The sequence below is a fragment of the Crinia signifera genome, chromosome 4 (genome assembly GCF_055691185.1).
Source record: "Crinia signifera chromosome 4, ASM5569118v1, whole genome shotgun sequence".
In the NCBI taxonomy this organism is placed as follows: Eukaryota; Metazoa; Chordata; class Amphibia; order Anura; family Myobatrachidae; genus Crinia; species Crinia signifera.
The window spans coordinates 303,420,314-303,441,067 of NC_139220.1; the positions used below are offsets into that span (position 1 = coordinate 303,420,314).

Sequence of the window (20,754 nt, forward strand, 5' to 3'; positions counted from 1 at the left end):
GTCAATGAGATGTTCCCCTTTTTGTTGCACTACCAAAATGTTTTGACATACTCTTCATCCCCCCCCACATATACTATCCACCTGTACGAACTTTTAACATATTTATTATATTATATATTTCCTTTTTCCTCTAAAATTCTCCTATTACCCTACAAATAATTATTTACTCACAGCTAATTCATTATTTGATAAAACTCTCCAGGATGCTTCAGATCAGACTGTGTACATACACATACATGTATATATATTTTTTACCCACAAGATGGCACTGGACACTGCGTCCCCAGCAAACTACTAGTTTGTCTGCAAAACGCTGATACCTTGCCTTATTAGCACTGTATTACCATCTGTCACTCGTGTATATGATAGAAGTTATATGTTGTTTGCTATCCCACCACAAAGAGGGCCGAAGTCAATACATGAAGCCAAATCCTACAAGGGCGGATATACCTTAACACAGAGCTCACTACAGGAGTGAGGGCGGAAGCTGTATCTGGGCGGTTAATGATGCAAGCGGCAACCGCGTCACGCCAGCCCAGCTTAAATAGAGACGGAGATGGTTACCAGTCACTCTGCACATCCTGACAAAGCCCGCTTGACGGGTGAAACGCGTTGATCTCCAGAGACCTCCCTGACCGCTGCCTTACTTCACTGCATACGCGGGAGAAGGACGAGTCTGCCGGCAGACACCACTCTATCTCTTAAAGAGATACACACGGTAATTTCCATCCATACCTGTTAAGGACCACAGATTGCGGGCAATAGTGTGGAACACTTCCACCAACCCCAGCCTACCTTTTGCTCACTCAAGGCCTCAGAACTTTTGGCTCAAAGACTTTTTGCTATCCATACTCTGGACTTTATTTATGTTATATGTCTGTTTGTCATTGTATTATAGAACGTATACCGGTATTAGATCACCACCTTCCCCCCTTGTTTTAACATTTTCTGACCTACCTATGCAATTTACATACGTCTTTTTTTACCTGTTTTTATTTCATAATAAAAGCACTATCTTTATTATATACACAGACAGTCTGAAGTTTTCATTTGTATTATTGTGTGGTAAAGGTATGCGCAGGAGTGCCTATTCACTCTAACCATAAAATAGAAGTTAGTCTGCACTGAAAGCCAAGAGTCTCCTCTTTTATATAGTACTGGTCTTGCTGGTATATAATGCCATATACCATGCTGTGCAACCTATGGCAGGACAAACGCCATAGGCAGGCTAGATGATGGTGGCTCCATCTGTATCTCCCCTGGTCCCATCTTCTAAAATGTAGAAAAATGTACAAAAGGATTTAATACTAATAAAATATATTAGATCAGCAGCCAAAAACAGAATCATATCATTTATAAGGATCAGTATTTATTCAACAACAAGTATTATGGGGATAACTGTCAGTAACATAAATAGTAGTTACTGATATTGTTTGATTATAGTCACTAAGTCATTTTAATTAAGTTCTTGATCATAAACATGGTAAACAATGTGTTATCAAAGGGATTTTATTCAAAACATGGTGTAAAAACAAAATATGTGCTGTTGCCCACAGCAACCAGATATCAGCTTTAATCACCTAGTGCCAGCAAACAAACAACTGTATAATCAATGATTAATATGGGATACAGGGGACCAATGTCTTAGTTGCACCATTATACAATATAATACATAGTATATGAATCAGAGGGAGGTAAGACAGCAATAGGAATGTATGAGGGACAGAATACGAAGGTATAATAGTGACTGGGAGGAGCTGCTGGGACTCTGTAATGGATATACAGCTCTTTCCTGTACTAGCACCAGCACCAGTGTCAGCAGAACAGCTGTATATTACAGGGCACAGTAATAGCAGCCACATCGTCATTGTCTGTTATACTGCAGCTCTATTTCCCAACAGAGAGATTGTCCCAAGGGAAAAGCAGCCCCCAGCTTACTGGTCACAGCTCTCCTGTCTTTAGCAAGATGGATTTATATCAACTTATTGCCATATTCATACTGTAACATTAAAGTTACCTTCCTGAAACACATAATGTGGTGATACAACTTACTATTGATTCGCATGCAACATTCAGACCCTCATAGTGACTATGTATGTGAGTAATACGGTTGATCTCTTTAGTAAAACACTTGCTGCACTCAGAGCATGTATATGGCTGATCCCCTGTGTGACTCATTGGATGTATAACAAGTTTTTGGGGTTTATTCTAATTGCCTCAAAAGGTTGCAAATTCACAGCCTTGTGAGTCCACCAAACCCCACCTGTGAATGCCGGGCTGTTTGCCCAAACTTGCAGCAGGTGTTTCCACGGACAGGCTGCAAATGGATGTTTAATATAAATCATTCCATGGTCGCCGACCATCAAATGATGTGGAAGGCACACGCACATCTAAGGTTGCTCAGAGTAACTGCAGATGTGTGTGCATTCTGAAGGAATTGGGCGGGCAGCTGATATCTGGTGATTTCAGCCGCCTGCCCCCTCACCCGCATCATCAGCCCGTTAGAATGAGCACATCCAGCATTCTCAATGAAGCGCTGGGTATTCCCATATGAAAATGGACCGGTTCAGTGCCCCCTGTCTTTCAGCCCTCTGCCCACAAGGTTGGGTGTGAGCACCCAGCGAAAAGGTTGTTCGCCATGGGTGCACGCACCCAGCATCTGCACATGCGCAGAACTGACCCTACACATGTGCAGACACATAACATCAGAGTCGCCCGACTCTGATGTAAAATGTCATCTTATGCTGTGCCAAAAGCCCAACATCAGACACCTTGCGAACGAAGGGGTCCGAATGTACGGACTTGAATAAGGTCCCTTGTTTCTTAGTGAAACACTTGCTACATTTAGAACATTAATGTGTTTTTATCCTGTGTGAATCCTCTGATGAAGAAGAAGATTTCTCTTTACTGTAAAACACTTTCTGCATTCAAAGCATTGAAATGGTTTCTCTCCTGTGTGACTCCTCTGATGTTCAGAAAGCTGTGATTGCTGAGAAAAACACTTGGTACATTCAGAGCATTTATATGGTCTCTCTCCTGTGTGACTCCTCTGATGTACACCAAGTGCTTGCCTGGTGATAAAACACTTGGTACATTCAGAGCATTTATATGGTCTCTCCCCTGTGTGACTCCTCTGATGTCTGAGAAGATGTGATTTACATGTAAAGCATTTGTCACACTCAGAACACAGATGTGGTCTCTCTCCTTTGTGACTCCTTTGATGTTCAAGAAGATATGAGTTACATGTAAAGCGTTTGTCACACTCAGAGCACAGATATGGTCTCTCTCCTGTGTGACTCCTCTGATGTATGAGAAGCTGTGATTTACGTGTAAAGCATTTGTCACACTCAGAGCACATATGTGATGTCTCTCCTGTGTGACTCCTCTGATGTCTGAGAAGATGTGATTTACATGTAAAGCGTTTGTCACACTCAGAGCACAGATATGGTCTCTCTCCTGTGTGACTCCTCTGATGTATGAGAAGCTGTGAGTTACATGTAAAGCGTTTGTCACACTCAGAGCACAGATATGGTCTCTCTCCTGTGTGACTCCGCTGATGTCTGAGAAGCAGTGATTTATATGTAAAGCGTTTGTCACACTCAGAGCACAGATGTGGTCTCTCTCCTGTCAGACTCATCCTGTATTAGATAAGATACAAATTAGCTGTGGAAGGTTTCTCCCATGCAGAAAATGAGAATGTCTTTAGAGAATCCTCCAGCGGTGTATAGGAAAACACTATCTATAGTTGGCTTGATCAGAGAATAATGTCCTTTTAACAATGTCTTGTAATGTTCTTAGCAGAATTTCTGGATTATACCTGTAACATAAAAAAACAAAAAAAAATTGAATTTCAAATACAATTGTATTGCATAAAGCACGACATGTAATAATAGATTATTCAATGCACGTGAGACTGTTATATATCCATGGCAATCGGCAAACATCCAAATGGTATATCATAGCAAATACAGTGGGCAAGAAATAGCACAATATAATAGTCAGTAATGTCATTCCATTAATATACCAAATAAATATGATGCAGTTTGTCATAAATGAGGAATTAATACATGAAAACTCTTCCAAGATCCCTTTGTGGAGATAATAGCAGTATTGCTGTCCATAAATATATCATAAGCCAATGCATAAGAAGATAAGGAAGGGGCAGGGGGTGAGAGGAGCCGCACATGAGAAGGCTGAAATTACCCCCCCTGTCCTATGTTGTAGGGAATATTTCCCAAGACTCTCTGTTGTTCATACCACGTGGAATATTTTAGAGTATCTGCTATTCTACATTGGAATTCCCTTGGTAGAGTGGAAACATAACCTTCCTACATATCAAATACACCAGGTGCTAAGTGTTCTCCATTCAGAGAAGTTTCTATCCAGGCCCAGACAGAAATTGGCCCCAGGATTATAGTCTATAAAGTGTAATTTGTCATAAACAAAGTTCCCATTTCCCATGAAGCAATGTATAGATTGAGTAGTGTGGCCAATGCTGCTGACTGTCTAATGCCCCGGACACACGGGGAGATATATTGTTCAGCAATATAATGCTCAGTAGTGTCTCCTTTTCATTAGCGACCAGAGATGGTCGCTGATGAAAGTGAACCTCTGCTGGGGGAGCCACAGAGGTAATCAGCTGGTCGCAAGAGCAAGCTCCTGCGACCAGCGATTAGAGTGGGGCTGAAAACGGGAGCGCACCCTGCATTTTATCGCCGGGGGACACTCCCATCACTGGCAATATGGTCACCAGCGACCATATTTCCAGCAATTTCAGCCCCTATCGCCCCCGTGTGTACACAGCTTTAGAAAGGGAAGGGGCCCTGACTATTATGTCAGTCCAGGGTCCCACATATTCTGATGGCAGCCCTGATCCCAATGATTGCCCATCAGCTGGGAATGGAATATAAATGACTATGTGATCTAATGAGAAATTCCTAATAAAATGCCAAAATTGACATAGTAATGGGCAAATATAGAAGCAATGGAGGAACTATATCTTCTACAAGGACTGGCTATTTGGGCCACTACCTGTATATTGTTTCTGTGCTACCATTACCTCTTGTTCCTGTGTGTTATCTATATCTGTTTGTGGTGACAAATCAACTGATATTTTTGTTTCATGTGCGCAGTGTCTGGGTGATAGAAGTTCCCGTATCCTCACACTTTAATCATAATATATGTTACTAGTATGTTATTGCAACAATCTTAATGAATCATCATTCCTTGATTATATTTTACATACAAAAAACGGATATATATATATATATATATATATATATATATATATATATATATATATGGATGCCATGACCTGAAGAAATTGCTTATTAAAAAGCAACGAAACGTTTTCCTTATAGGATGGCCTGAGAGTTTCATTTATTCAAGATGCTTGGAGTACTGCTTCCCCCCCCTTCCCTCTCTCTCTCTATATATATATATATACACAAGTAACTAGCCAACATAACCATAATGTCGGCTCCCATACAGGGCAAAACGTGAAGCTCCATTGGGCGCCATCTAGTGACTGCCAGCATGCACAACACTCCAATTCCCCCATAAAGGTGAGGAGCAGCATTAGCCTTTTATAATGTCAGATATATTATACAAATGATCCCACAGTATGATAGAGAATATATAGATATAGTCCATATGGTACTTATACATGATATCATATAACTGATAAAGAACACATAGAGATATATAATGTACATATTACTGATTATATATATTGTATCACATATGGTATTATACAGTATAATTATGTGACATCTAAATTATTCCTGCCCCTACATTACTGACACATACAATTTAGATGTAAAATTATAAAGTCCCTTTAATATATTTATACATATAATGTGATCTTTCATGAATTTGTATATTGATTTATGAATACTTAACTGCATTGTCACACATAGAATAAGGCCATATTATTCTATTATATAGTAATAATAACTAATTATATATTGGTCAAATAAAATGTAATTACTAATAGCAAGACAATATTCACAAAAGAATAGTAAAATTGATTGTGTAATTATCAGCATAATCTTATGTGTAATATAATTACCTTACTCTGGGGATCCTTCCTCTGTCTCTCTCTTACTCCTCCGTCCTCCCAGCTCTCCAACCAGTAACTGATCCAGCAGCTCCTCCATCAGCTCCCAGTGGTCTGATACAGCCTATTTATAGTCACTCCTCCCCATCTCTCCCCAGTAGTTCCCAGGATGCCCTGCAGGAATTCTTACACTGAGAGGTGACATGTAAATTAGGGTCACATAACATTAGTATACAGTCATTCACCACAGCAATTCCTCCTGACCAGCTCCTTGTCTTGTAAATGAGGTGTAAATATTCCTAAAGTGACTTACTACAATGGGAAATGCTAATTATACCCTGGCAGGGTAACACCTTGTATAGTAATTAGATCACATCAGGCTCTGGCATCCTGTTATGTCACCAAAGGGGCCTTTTGTTTAGGATTCACCTATTGTCTGGCCATAGTTTCAGCAGAAAGACTTGTTGTACATATAATTAATAGAAGGAAAATCACTCTCTTTTTGTTGGGGCACTCTTTTAAATGTATCTCCTCTATTCACATAATTGAAGATATTAATTGAAAATAGTATTAGTGGCTATCTACATTAGGACATGTGATAATGCTAGGCAAGTTCTAGAGTTTGTAACCAGTAATGGACAGGAAGGGGAGTTATTCCCACCTATTGAAGATTATACTAAAACTAAGCTTTTAAAAATCATATATAAAAATATTGCACATATACACACATATATAACTGTCACAGAGAGAAACAAAACATCGATGGTCAAATAATCACATTCAGAGGGATAGTAACAAGTTTGTATATCCCAGTGAGGTGATGTAAAGCGCACTGTTGTTTAGTACAATGTAATTAATTATACTGATACTATGGGGGGACATTTAGTAGGATGAGAGATTCAGAAATCAAACCAGTTTGATTTTGCAGTGTAAATGATTGCCACTTTAAAAAAAAACTATTGATTTCTTACCAAATCTCTCACTTTCTAAATCTCTCATCCTATTACATTTCACCCCTATGTATCACTTAGGGCAGTATTCAATGAGGCTGATTCGCCATGTTCTATGGCGATTTTGTGCTATTTTCGTGCTGTAAGGCGATTTTTTGACTAAAACGGTGAATCACCCTATTCAATGACCAGATGGCGAATACATTTCAAGGTTATTATCGCCATGCTTCACCGAATAGCAATCGCTATCTTTTTATGGTGAAGTGGAATGTGAACTTTTAAAATAAAGTGTTTTGTTTTTTACATTTGGTGTCAAAAAATCAGGAATTTTATTCTGAGAAGGGGCATGCTATTTGTATTCATGTGCTTACAGCACATGAATATATATTTAATTAAAAAAATATATATATATATTTTTTTACACATAGCAGCCAGCAGGGGGTCGGGAGCCGAGCCGCTCATTAGATATTCATATATTCACTGCACCCGATCACTACATATGCACGATCGGGTGTGTTTATAGTACATCACATACGGGCGGGTGGCAAAAGACAATGCTAAGAACACTTCAGCAATAATAATAGTCTTATTTCATGTTTAAAAAACAAATTTCGACAGGAGGTAAATGCGCCCTGGACTGCTGCTGTGTGTGTTTTCTGTGGGTCACTACCCCCCACTACTAGAATACACCAAAAACACAATTTGAAAACACACTTCAGCGCTATCCTGATAAACCAGATAAACCAAATAGCCTCTAAGCACAACAGGAGACTTGCTTGCAGAATCTCTGGGTCTGCTTGTGTCATAAGATAGTGCTGTTGGATAATTGGGGCCTTCTACTGACCTCAGTAGGGGTCCCTATATGCCCGTAAAGGTATCTTTTATGTTCACGTTCCACGGTGGTCTCCTCTATATTTCTGTGACCGCCCTCCACTCATAAGCAGAATATGAGAGTTACTGACCTGTATTACAGGCCCTATGTGCGTGTAATGGTATCTTTAAACCAGGATCACACTCTTCAACCGTAACTCGACACTCCGTATTCAATCATACAACATCATTCGTCTGGTGGAATAACACTCACCTCTATGTGAGGCCCTATATGCATAGAGCAGTTTCTTTAATGCGATCCTGATACGAAAATTTCTCACATCCAAAGAGCTCCATACAAAAAGTATTTTATTCCACACGGTATACAGATAAAAAAACAGACGATAAAAATAGATTAAAAAACAAGTACACACATTGATGTGTGAGACCACACTACAACTCCCCCTGTGTCCGGAACAGGGTAAGATGAGCTGCTAGATGGATTAAAGCAAAAAAGGTCTCACCATCAGATGTGCCCCCTTCTCCTCACCAACGCGTTTCGGGCTCAAGCTGCAGCCCTTTTTCAAGGTGTAGTAATAGTCTTATTTCATGTTTGAATGTTGCCTTCAGCCCGAGAGTAGTCACGTGACTTGATATGAGAGCACACAATTAGTGGTGTAATTACACAATTATCCCAGTGTATGTGCTTTTAGATGGAAACCTCACATTTCTAGTGCAAGATAAGTAACTATGACAATATCGGGATATAATCTCACACTGTCTTGTCTGCTGTAGGTATATATTTTTCCCAAGATTATCAATCAGTGACTAGTCTAATTTAAGATTATTAATAAAACAATTTCACATCATTTGTATGGACAATTTGTATTTTACATATCCATAGAGGCAGGTAGCCTGGGAATATATTGTCAGGTAACGCAAGAGTTATAATGGCGTCAGTGTCCGTCTTATTACCTGACAGCAGCTTTTATATAACCAAATGTAGTAATAGCAAAGCCCTGGAAATTATTTGTCCCTGCTGCCATCTAGAGTTGATACTCAACCCCTCTTTAGAAGAAAAGACAGTAAATACAAGGTAGACGACGCAAAGGGACACTGGATACTTGGGGTGACATTCTATGGATTGAGATAAATGTGCATGTTTTTATATCGCACCACATCGCCGCTATTCGCCCTTTTTCAAATTGCATTTTTTTGTAATAATTCGCATATTTAATGGGATGCGCTTTGGAGGCTGAAAAGTGCGAAGTGGTGTGATTTGCGGCGAAGTGGTGCGAATTTAAGCCACAAAAAAGTGCGATTTAGTACGCCGGTCATGTGCGAGTTTTGGACCAACCGGAGTGCGATTTACAAAACTGTCTCCGCATGACTAAGAACCCCCCAACCTATTGGCCCACCTCTGTCCCCTCCATTATGCATCACACCCTCTATATAAAGGGGCACTGGCGCCATTTCACTCTTTGATAGGAAGTAAGGAGCATGGAGAGGAGCAGTGGCAGTGTGAGTAGAGGAAGAGGTGTTGGTGGCAGAGGGAGCAGTGGCAGAGGGAGCAGTGGCAGAGTGAGGAGTGGCAGAGGGAGCAGTGGCAGAGTGAGGAGTGGCAGAAGGAGCAGTGGCAGAGTGAAAAGTGGCAGAGGGATCAGTGGCAGCAGCCAGCCAAGTGAAAGAGCCAGCAGTGTGGCAGGCAGCATGGCCACAGCAAGGCCAGCGCCAGACCAGGCCCTGGGCGTCCAGCCCCAGCAGGAGGAGGTGGAGGATCCACTGGCATCCCCATCCTATAGCCAGGACCTTGACCATACCCCACAGCAGCTGCAGGAGGGCCACATGTCAGAGGTGGAGGAAGATGGAGGTGTGGAGGAGGAAGACACTGGCATGGATTAGGAGGGGTACATGGCTGGAGTAGAAAATGAGGAGGAGGAGGTAGAAGCTGGCCGCACAAAAAGTGGCCGAAAGGTCAGATTTTCCTACGAGGAAAATGCTGCGCTTGTCCGGGCTATCATGCCTGTGTTTGACCGGTTACTTGGGAAAACTCACCACAAGACCACAGCACAGCGGAAAAGGGCTATGTGAAAGGACATCACCCAGGCGGTGAACGCTGTAAGTCAGCACAAGCGCCTGGTCAGAAATGTCAAGAAGAGATTCAATGACATCAAAAGGCAGCTGAAAAGTAAAATGGCCATGGAGTTGGAGGAGGCCACCAAGACTGGCGGAGGAAGCCCCACCACTGTCTGCTACACGTCCTATGAGGTCAAGCTCAAAAGAATCATACTCGCTGAGGTCCTGCCTGGCATGCACGTCGTGGATACCGATAGGCCGCAAACGCCATCCAGAGCTGGTAAGTGTGACCACATGCAATCTCAAACATACATGCCAATGTTTTCAAACTGTAATGTTCACTTGAATTGTTATGCTAAGTAAAGTGCTGCTGTGGAACTACATAGCCCAGCAAGGTCATACACAATAAATTGCCTGCTCCTACTTTCAAATTGCTCATAATGCTGGGCCTTGTAGTTCCACAACTGCTGATATTGATCAACACTGTAACATTCTTTCTAGCAGCCTAACATGTATGTGGCCAAAAACACATAGGTGTACTGGTGGTTTAGCTGCCATGGCTACATACCACAGATTATCCAACAGTTGTAATGTGTTCAATATTTTAATAATACTCTAACAAAATAATCAGGTAAAAAACAGATGTCAAATAATGTGGGGACTAAATAATGTAGTCCTTAACCAAAGGAAGTATTGTCCATTAATGTCATTTCAATGCATGTTTGCCGTAAATGCTTATCCATTGCAAGGTACATAATGGCTGCACATCTTTCCTTTCACAGATTGTCCGTCCTGAAGTGCTCACGCATCTAAGACAAGAAGGCCCGTTGCTGCAGAATCTGTGGAAGCAGGTAAATGAACAAAAAACACGCCATTACACATACAGTACGCACACCCATGTCACATCCACAATATGTCACACTACATTCATCTCCTGCTGCTACATTGCAATGGAAATGAATGTAATCTGACCTAGCCATCTGACTTATTATTAATGTCAATGTTACATGCTGTATCGGGGTACATGTGTAAGTACATAAGACCCCTAGGTATGTGCGTCCAGCATCTCAATCCCTTTCTAAAACAGTACTGAAGAGAGTCTGGCCTATATATGCATCAGTACTTACCTCCTCATCTGTATCCACAGGTATTATACAACTAGGAACACATCAAACAGATTCTTCGATGATGCTGTTGGACGAAATGGACATCGTTCTTGAACCCATGGAGATCTTTGCGGCAGAGGAGGAAATACAGACCTCATCACAGAGTGATCTTCCCCCAAGTGGGGTGTCTCCCAACCCACCCCCACCCACAAAGGTGACTCCTTGGTCAATTTCAAGGAGAAACAAATAGAATTTATGGCCTCCCAAAGCCTGCAAATAGGTAACATCCAGGGGTACATGCGTGACACGTTTCTTCAATTACGAAAAATTGCACGTAGTGTACGGGTAGGTGTAGGTACTCATGTGCGCATTGCTAATAGCATTGACACCCGTTTTGCAGATCTAACTTCTGCTATAAGGGAACAGAATAGCCATATTGGCAGCCTTGCGCAAAGTATAGCTGCACTAAGCCAATCATGCACAGCGCAGACCAATGCCTTAATAGGTATGCAGGCCCAACTACAGCAGCTGGAAGGCAATGTCGTAGGTGCAGCAGCATCAACTCTCAGTAGTGTATCTAGCACCCCAATAAGTGGCTCCCCCACTTCCCCACCCCGTCGGAGTATTAGGACCCGTGGTGGCCTGGGTGCAGATTCAAGAAGTGGTGTAGGGTAGCCTGATGGTGGGAGAAGATAGGTCATATTTTTGAAACTTTTGTAATTTGCATCTAATATGCAATACATCTTGTTACATCCCCCGACAGTTTTAATGTTTTACTGACAAAAATGCAGATTGCTTCTGACATAGTATACTGCAGTAAAAATGTCTAACCGCATACCATTTTGTCAGTGTATTATTTATGAACCAATTGTTGTGTGAATTATGACATAGTGTAATAGTATATGACAATGGGATTGCTGTAAAGTAGTGTTGGGTAACTCCTGGCCCGTCAAAGGTTGTGGAGCTACATATTCCAGCAAGCTCTGACACTCATGGTTTGGACTATAATGGTTATAGTGTGTCAGGGCATGCTGGCATGTGTAGTTCCACAACACCAGGGAGCCATGTTTTATAGCAAACTTCATTCATACATGTATCAAATGTACTTACAAGCTTGATACCAGCAAGGGATAGGTCAGCACCACCAGATGCATCCGTTGGGCTCTGTGTATTAGGCTAAATGTGGGTGGAAACAGATGGTATTGGTAAATAATTTGTTTATGAGTACACTTACAGCAAAGGTACATTTTGGAATACAGGGCACATGTGCTTGCCAGAAAAGTAACGGCTGATGATGTGTGTGCGCACCAGATTCCCCCTCTGCGTACCCCTCACTACCCGAGGTGTGGTAGGTTGGGCTTCCAGCACGACTGCTGCATGTTCCTCCTCCACATAGGCAGGTTGGGACAGGGCTATGTTGTGCAACATGCAGCAAGCCTGGACGATCATCACTACTTTTGCTGGGTGGTAAAGCAGCGTACCCGATGACCGGTCCAAACACCGGAATCTACTCTTCAAAACGCCAAATGTGCGCTCCACCACATTGCGGGTTGCAATATGGGCTTCATTATACCGGTGCTGTGCAGGGCCCTCTGGGGAGCGCAAAGGTGTCATGAGCCAGGAAACACACCCATATCCTGAGTCACCTAAAACACAGATAGAAAGTGATTGCCTTATATGGCAAGGTATGTGTTTTTTGCAAACAGGAGACACTGGTAGTAGAACAATATGCTTGTGAAACAGGAAACACACAAATTAGAGCAGGTACAAATAAGGACAGACAGGGTAATATGTAAAAGGTACTTACCTAGTAGCCTGTCCTCTGGCATTTGGTGTTCGGTAAATCGGTTCCAGAGGGCTGAGTGTCTCAGAATATAGGCGTCATGGCAGTTCCCAGGAAAGCCTGCAACAACACTCAGGATTTTGAGGTGAGCATTGGAAACAACCTGCACGTTCAGGGAGTGCCGCCCACGCCTATTGACGTAGACGTGACCCCGCACGTGCAGTGCCCTAATCCCAATGTGTGTGCAGTCTATAGCTCCCAGCACGCGAGGGAATGCTGAGAGTCTATAGAAAGCCAACTTGTCGTCCTGCCACTCCAACTCAGAACTGGGGAATCTGATGTATGTCCGCCACAACTTCTTTAAAGCAAGTAACACTTGAGTAAAATGCTTAGAGAAAGTGGCCTGTAATACCCCCAAGGACCATGAGGTCACAGACTGAGTGGAGCCTGTGGCCAAATAGTAGAGGGCACACATTAATTTGTGCAGCCCAGACACTGCATTGTTGCCTCCCCCAAAAGGGTCCAAATCATCTCTCACCTGCTCATATAAGTCCAACAGGTTAATGCGGTTCAGCCTAAACATCCCCAAAACCTGTTGATCCGAGAATGAGTCCAGGTACAACTGAGCACGATACATACGTGGGGTACGCAGTAGTCGGGGGGATACCTGGATCTGGCGTGCAGCTTCCTCCCTCCTGCGCAGCTCCTCCAAATGGGCCACATCACAAATAAGCAACTCCAAACCACTCTGCAAAATCTCCATGTCTCAAACCCTCACAGGTGTCCTTAATGATGTTGGCGTTTATGAAGGGGTGTTTCTGAGTGAAAATGAGGGCACCTGTGCTGAAATTAACCATGCGTGCACTTGACCAAAGTGAGTTCTGGGCCAAATCGCCAAACAGAACCTGGTCTGAAATAAGTGCGATTATTAGACACCTAAAAAGTGCGATTTGCGAATACGCATTGCATTAAATAAACTATTTGTATACTTTTCTGTACGAAAACATCTGGATGCGATATAATTGCGAATTTATTACGCACTTTTCGTCCGCATGCTTTAACACACATAATATGCGATTTCAGTCCCTTTGCGCATCCTATTAAATAGGCAATTTGACGGAAAAATGCGATGTCGCCATTTTGTTTACTAATTAACGACAAAAAACAGAAATCTCATCCCATAGAATGTCACCCTTGGTTTGATAAAAATCAATATAATTTTGATTACTAATACAAAAAATTTTTTTAAACACTTTTAAAAAGTGAGAACACCGGCCAGTGAAATTTACATAAAACGAAATAAATCACATAAAAAAAGCATTTATATTCAACATACTATTCACTATTCTTATTGTGCTTTTGGTGTTTTCAGCACAAGCAGGTATTTTTCAGGTGGTTCATATCCACACTCTATCTATCTTTCACATTCAGAATGCAGATAGAAAGCAAAGACAAATATATTGCAGGCTTTTTGCTTGGTTAGGTATGCATGGGGTTAACTTCTGCAAAGCAGGGATTAACGGCAGTCTGGTACTTATGTAATATCACGGCTCCCGTTTTTCTTATGAGACCGCTGCGCTCGCCATGCTTCGGGCACGGTGGCTCGCTGCGCTCTCCACACTATATAAACTCAACTCCATGCGTAGTTGGATAGTAGGGGTATGAAAAAATGGGGTGCATTTAACATGGGAGCCCAGATAATACATAAGTACCGGCAGTCTTTTGTGAGACAATATTAGTCTGTAGATATAAATGTTAGATCTCTCCAAAATCACACTCCAATGCAAACAAATTGCTAGTTTCCAGCCAGATGTTAATGCTCAGTCACTTAGCCATAAAAATAGTCTTTTAGTTGTTAGTAAGCTTTAGAAATATAAATGCGAAGAAAGTAAGAGTTATACTTATGTTCTGTGGCTACTCATTTTGTAATACACTTTAGGGGAGTTTTTGTTCAATTGCCCACGCCGTGAGCGGGGTTCCCGGCTGCTCCGTTTGTCTTGTCAGTCTTGATTCTGAGATAGGACGGTTGTCTGAAAGTGCGCTTAAGCAGAACTTGATCACCTAAAGTTGGACACTTCCTGGGGAGGACTGACAGACTGCCGTCATATACTGAGGGATGTTCCGAAATATATGGGAGAACATTGGAGACCAACGTACCCGTAGTGGTGATATGCCATTTTTATATGTTTTTATGTGAGTGCAATTTTATAATAAATATAATTGTTGCGAATATGGAGTTGCCCTATGTATATTTGCTTTGTTTCCCCCAGGGTGCAAGAAATAAACACGAGGGGCGAGCCAGAGCTTTGTAATTGGTCCTATATACAACCTCAAAGCTGTTTGCTTTGAACAGAATGTGAGCGCAGCTAGAGGAATTAAAGACATGTCCCTTTTCAAAATCTTATTGTGCAGAGAAAAAGTACAGTACACCACCTTTCAAGTATTGTGACAAGGAAAGTACTATTATTGTATAAAGAGGTGGTGGGATAACTATCAGCAGCGCCACTGTGACGCACAACTGTTTGTTTGCGGTCTTCATATCTAAAAGCAAAGACAGAACATCCTCTATCTATTTTTGAGTTTTACATCAAGTTTTACATCAAGGAAAGATAACTTAAAATCAATTTAAGACCCAACATATCCTTTTATATCATTACTGATTGGCATTATGGTTGTGTAAATATGTCTATAACTGTTATAATTTAAAACACTTTCATTTTCCTGCTGATATGTAGAACAAGTCTTTCTGCTGAAACTCTGCCCAAACAATAAATAAAAGGTCCAATTAATCTAATTACAATACAAGGTGTTACCCTGCCAGTGTAAAATTAGCATTTCCTATTGTAGTAAGTGACTTTAGGAATATTTACACCTCATTTACAAGACAAGGAGCTGGGCAGGAGCAGCTGCTGTGGTGAATGACTGTATACTAATGTTATGTGACCCTAATTTACATGTCACCTCTCAGTGTAAGAATTCCTGCAGGGCATCCTGGGAACTACTGGGGAGAGATGGGGAGGAGTGACTATAAATAGGCTGTATCAGGCCACTGGGAGCTGATGGAGGAGCTGCTGGATCAGTTACTGTTGGAGAGCTGAGTAAGAGAGACAGAGGAAGGATCCCCAGAGTAAGGTAATTATATTATACATGATAATATACTGATAAATATACAATCATTTTTAGATATTATTTTAGAGATATGATCTTATCAGTAAGTCAAGTTTTATTTGACAAATATATAAATTGTTATTATTACTATATGATAGAATTTTATTTAAAAGGTGCATTGCTGTGAACGTTGGACCTAATTCAACATGGGTTACTATTTATTGAAATTGCAATCCTACCGATTATTGAATAACTGCAGTTTGTGAATAAAAATCCATATACATAGGCATCACAGATTGATTGAAAGGAAGACAATGTTTTGGAGTGGAAACATGGGGTTCTCTGGTTGTGCTTGTGAATATGCTGGGGTGCCAATGTTATTCTGGGGAGGGTCTCTGATGTCAGCGATGACCACTTCCAGTCTGGCTCTTTATCAGATTATTGGAAGCTTTGGGCAACCCATACAATAGGGCAATATCACATACAATCCTCCGATTTTGATCGCATCTGTGCGATAAATCGAAGGACAGTATGCAAAATTATGGGTCCCCTGATGCGATGCGTGGGCCCGCCTATTGTATGTAGCATCGAAAAATATTATGTCCTGCACATAATATTTATCTAAATGCATGAACGATGGCATGTGGTTTTTAACAAACATAGCCTTACCTTGTCCCCATAAAATTCAGCTGGGGACAAGGAATGTCTCATAGGGTTGTGTTAACCCGCAATCTGAGAAACATCAAACATCCCTGCTGATACATTTATAAATGTTTTTGGTACGTGGTCAAGTGTTCAGCTGGCAATATCAGTGCACCCAGACTTAATGAGACTGTCAATTAAAATGTCTTAATACATATACTAGCAAATTATGAAAATTATTTAAAGAGTGCCCCAAAAAGAGTCATCTTTTCTCCTTTTGTTTTTTTGACTATTATATTGCACTATTACTTGACCACTGTATTTGCTATGATATACCATTCAGATATTTGCCTATTGCCCTGCATATATAACACTCTTGCATGTATAGAATAATGTACCATTACAATGGAGTTTAATTTAAAAAAAGTATTAAATCTACCCTAGTAATCTTTATAATTAATAAGTTGACTTTTTCTTGTTACAGGACAATTAAAATACAGGATATTAGAATACATTGTTGAATGGACAATCTCTAATAAATCCAACCACAGACGTAATTTCTTCTTACACCGCTGGAAGATTCACTAAAGTTACTCTCATATTCTGCCTATTTGTATCTCCTATAATATATGATGAGTCTGACAGAAGAGAGACCACATCTGTGCTCGGGAGTGTGACAAATGCTTTACATCTAAATCACAGCTTCTCAGACATCAGAGGAATCACACAGGAGAGAGACCATATCTGTGCTCTGAGTGTGACAAATGCTTTACATGTAAATCAGATCTTCACAGACATCAGAGGAGGCACATAGGAGAGAGACCACATCTGTGCTCTGAGTGTGACAAATGCTTTACATATAAATCAGATCTTCACATCCATCAGATGAGTCATACAGGAGTGCAACCATTTACATGTTCTGAGTGTAGCAAATGTTTTTCTCAGAAGTCACATCTTGTCACACATCAGAGGACTCACACAGGGGAGAAACCATTTACATGCTCTGAATGTAGCAAATGTTTTACTTCCAAGCGAGATCTTGTTCGACATCACGGGACTCACACAGGAGAGAAACCATTTACATGCTCTGAATGTAGCAAATGTTTTACCTCCAGTCAAGATCTTGTTCGACATCAGAGGATTCACACAGGAGAGAAACCATTTACATGCTCTGAATGTAGCAAGTGTTTTTCCCAGATGTCATATCTTGTTATACATCAGATGAGTCACACAGGAGCAAGACCACATATGTGCTCTGAGTGTGAAAAATGCTTTACATGTAAATCTAATCTTCTCAGACATCAGAGGATTCACACAGGAGAGAAACCATTTACATGTTCTGATTGTAACAAGTGTTTTATCACCAAACCAGAACTTGTTCGACACCAGATGAGTCACACAGGAGAGAGACCACATATGTGCTAAGTGTGAAAAAAGCTTTACATGTAAATCTAATCTTCTCAGACATCAGATGAGTCACGCAGGAGAGAAAACATTCATATGTTCAGATTGTAACAAGTGTTTTATCACCAAACCAGAACTTGGAAGTAAGACAAGACATTTTTTCCTCCAGCACACAGAGTAGTATTAGTAACCAATCTTGAACACTACATGATAATAAAATTCAGAGATATTGGTTACATATATACCTGCGCAGGTGTATGATATGCCCCCAAGCCACATCAAGGCTTCTCTGTATATTGGGGGTCATAATCTAGGAAGCCCAGTGCAGCACGCCAGTAAGATACTATAGTGTTAATAAATATTAGTGATAGGAAGCCAAAGCTATATATAGAGAGAGATAAAGTAAAAAAAAATTAAATGTAATTAAAATAGAAGAGAGATAGTGTTAGTGAGTGAAAAGACCCCACGATCTGGTAGAGATGGGACCCAATCGCCTGATCCTATATACCACTGCAACCACCCGCCGATGGTGGGCATAGGGTGGAACATATGATTTCTTATACACTGGGATGTTATATGTGTAAATAAGCGAGCGTTTTATATATAAAGATCTGCTGAGCAGCACACACCTGGCGATTTCCGCCTGCTGCCCTGAATCCAACCTCACCACTGTGCTGGTCCAGTAATAGGATCGATACACTACACAGTGAATACCACTAGTATTGCCGCATAATAGAGATTGTTATAAACACACCCCAGTAACTCTGTGACAACTAGTTCACTCGCTACTTATATAATTGAAAATTCAAATTGATACAGCTTTCTTCTGGATGTGAGCCAATTTGATACTGTGTATACACTCAAGCAAGACACTGACAGGCAGCCACTGTTTGGTATATGAATATAAAGTCCCCCGAGTGTGATATAGGCAATACAGCCAACACGTAGGGAAGAGACTCTTTAATAATAAAAGTTCAATAAAGAATAAAAGTGCTTAGGGACGCCGCATCAGCCCAAGTTTTTAAATTGCACTTATCCTCACTAGTCCTTTTTTCATGTTTTATGTAGTATTGTCATATTTCTCAGCCCTTTTTTAAACATTTGACCCAATAAAAGGTATATTTTTAGTCTTGTAATTTACCTAAGGTGCACCACTACTGAGACAAACTTTGCTTCCTCTCCATTTCTTGCCCTCTCAATTATTAGGTGGGAGCCACTTGTCTGAATATTTAGCAGATCTGACAGTGTGTTATGAAGAAAATGGTTAAGTGAGGGACCCTCTAGAGACTCAGGTAGACCTGTTAGCCTTAGGTTATTTCTTCTGGACCAGTTATCTATGGTTATGGTATAAAACATCTACAGTGTCTAGGTCTACTTATGATCGACAGTCACAAGGTCGTCAAGGTCAAAAGGTGGACAGGGTCTAAAGGTCGATATTGAAAAGGTCGACAGGGTCTAAAGATCGACAGTCAAAAGGTTGACAGGGTCCAAAGGTCAGCAGGGAAAAGGTCGACAGAGTTAAAAGGTCAACATAAAAAAGGTTGACATGGTCAAAGGGTCGAGATGGAAAAAGTTTGACATGAGTTTTTCTTTCTTTTTGTTGTTGTCTATGTCAACATAGGTTGACATGGACACTGTCTAAGTGTACCACGTTCCCTCACATGGCTCGCTGCGCTCACCTTGCTTCGGGCTCAGTGTCTCGCTGCACTTGGCACACTTTTATTCTCCCTCAACGCCCTAGTGGATGGTAAGGCATGAAATACCGCCTATCAGCACATGTCGGCTCAAAACTTTGTAAAAAATACATGTCGACTGTTTCCATGTCGACCTTTTAACCATATTGACCTATTGACAATGTCGACCTATACAGCTTTCGTCGAGTCCATTCTATGTTCCTCTATTACAATCTGGTATGGAGGGGCCAATGAATCTGACAAACAAAGACTGCAAAGAGTGGTGAGGACAGCAGAGAGGATTATTGGGATGGACCTCCCCATGTCAGGGAACAATACTTAAGTAGGGTCAAGAAGCGAGCTGGGAAGATCGTGGCGGACAAACTCCACCCTGGCCATAACTTGTTTGATATTCTCCCATCAGGTAGACGCTTCAGGTCCATCCCTGGCAAGTCATCAAGAACCGCAAAAAGCTTCTTCCCGATAGCTATTCAGCTATTGAACAATGTACTCTAAGATACTGCTGATCTAACACCTAACTGCTCTGTCTAACCTTGCAAATTCTAACATGTGAATTGTCTTTTGTATGCGCAACTGATGCAATGTATGTATGTCCTGTCATCCCTCATGCTTGAAGCTGCACTGTATCCATGAAAAGTTCCTAGTATACGAGAGTATACATGGCCAATAAAGAGATTCTGATTCTATTGTCTGTCAACCTTTAGACCCTGTCAACCTTTTGACTGTTGACCGTTAAACCCTGTCAACCTTTTAACTGTCGACCTTTAGAGCCTGTTGACCATTAGTGGTCGACCATATGACTGTCAACCTATAGTAATTCTATGACCAGTTTGGATTCCATTTTCTATCTTGTCCAATTTTAACCAAATCTGTTGTTGTGCTTTCTGCATTTCTGAAGTTTAGTTTTTTTAGAACTTCTTTGGAACAGTTCTCTGACTTTTTGTTCTTTCTCTTGGACCCGGTCAGAGATCTGTTTTCTCTGGCCTTTTATTTCCTCTACGGCCTGTTTCATAACCTCAGCCTGGGTCTGCAATATGGGTTCTAAGGTTTGTTTAATTGCTTGTACCATTGCTTGGAAATCCACACCTCCCACATTATGCATTGGTGGAGATGATATACCCTC

The 20,754-nt window shown here is 41.2% G+C and overlaps 2 protein-coding genes across 2 annotated transcripts in view; one reads left to right on the plus strand and one right to left on the minus strand.

Annotated features, from left to right (window-relative positions):
* The window catches only part of LOC146073259 (uncharacterized), a 385,449-nt gene that overhangs the window by 306,455 nt on the left and 58,240 nt on the right, over positions 1 to 20,754 (minus strand). The window contains exon 8 of the mRNA XM_083180446.1: positions 2,873 to 3,558. Within this exon, the coding sequence (XP_083036572.1) occupies positions 2,873 to 3,558 (686 nt within the window). The remainder of the gene's footprint in view (positions 1 to 2,872; positions 3,559 to 20,754) is intronic.
* LOC146072184 (uncharacterized) lies at positions 15,983 to 17,958 on the plus strand. Its single transcript, XM_083179512.1, has 2 exons — positions 15,983 to 15,994; positions 17,179 to 17,958. Exons 1-2 carry the CDS (start codon positions 15,983 to 15,985, stop codon positions 17,956 to 17,958), a joined length of 792 nt encoding a protein of 263 aa, XP_083035638.1.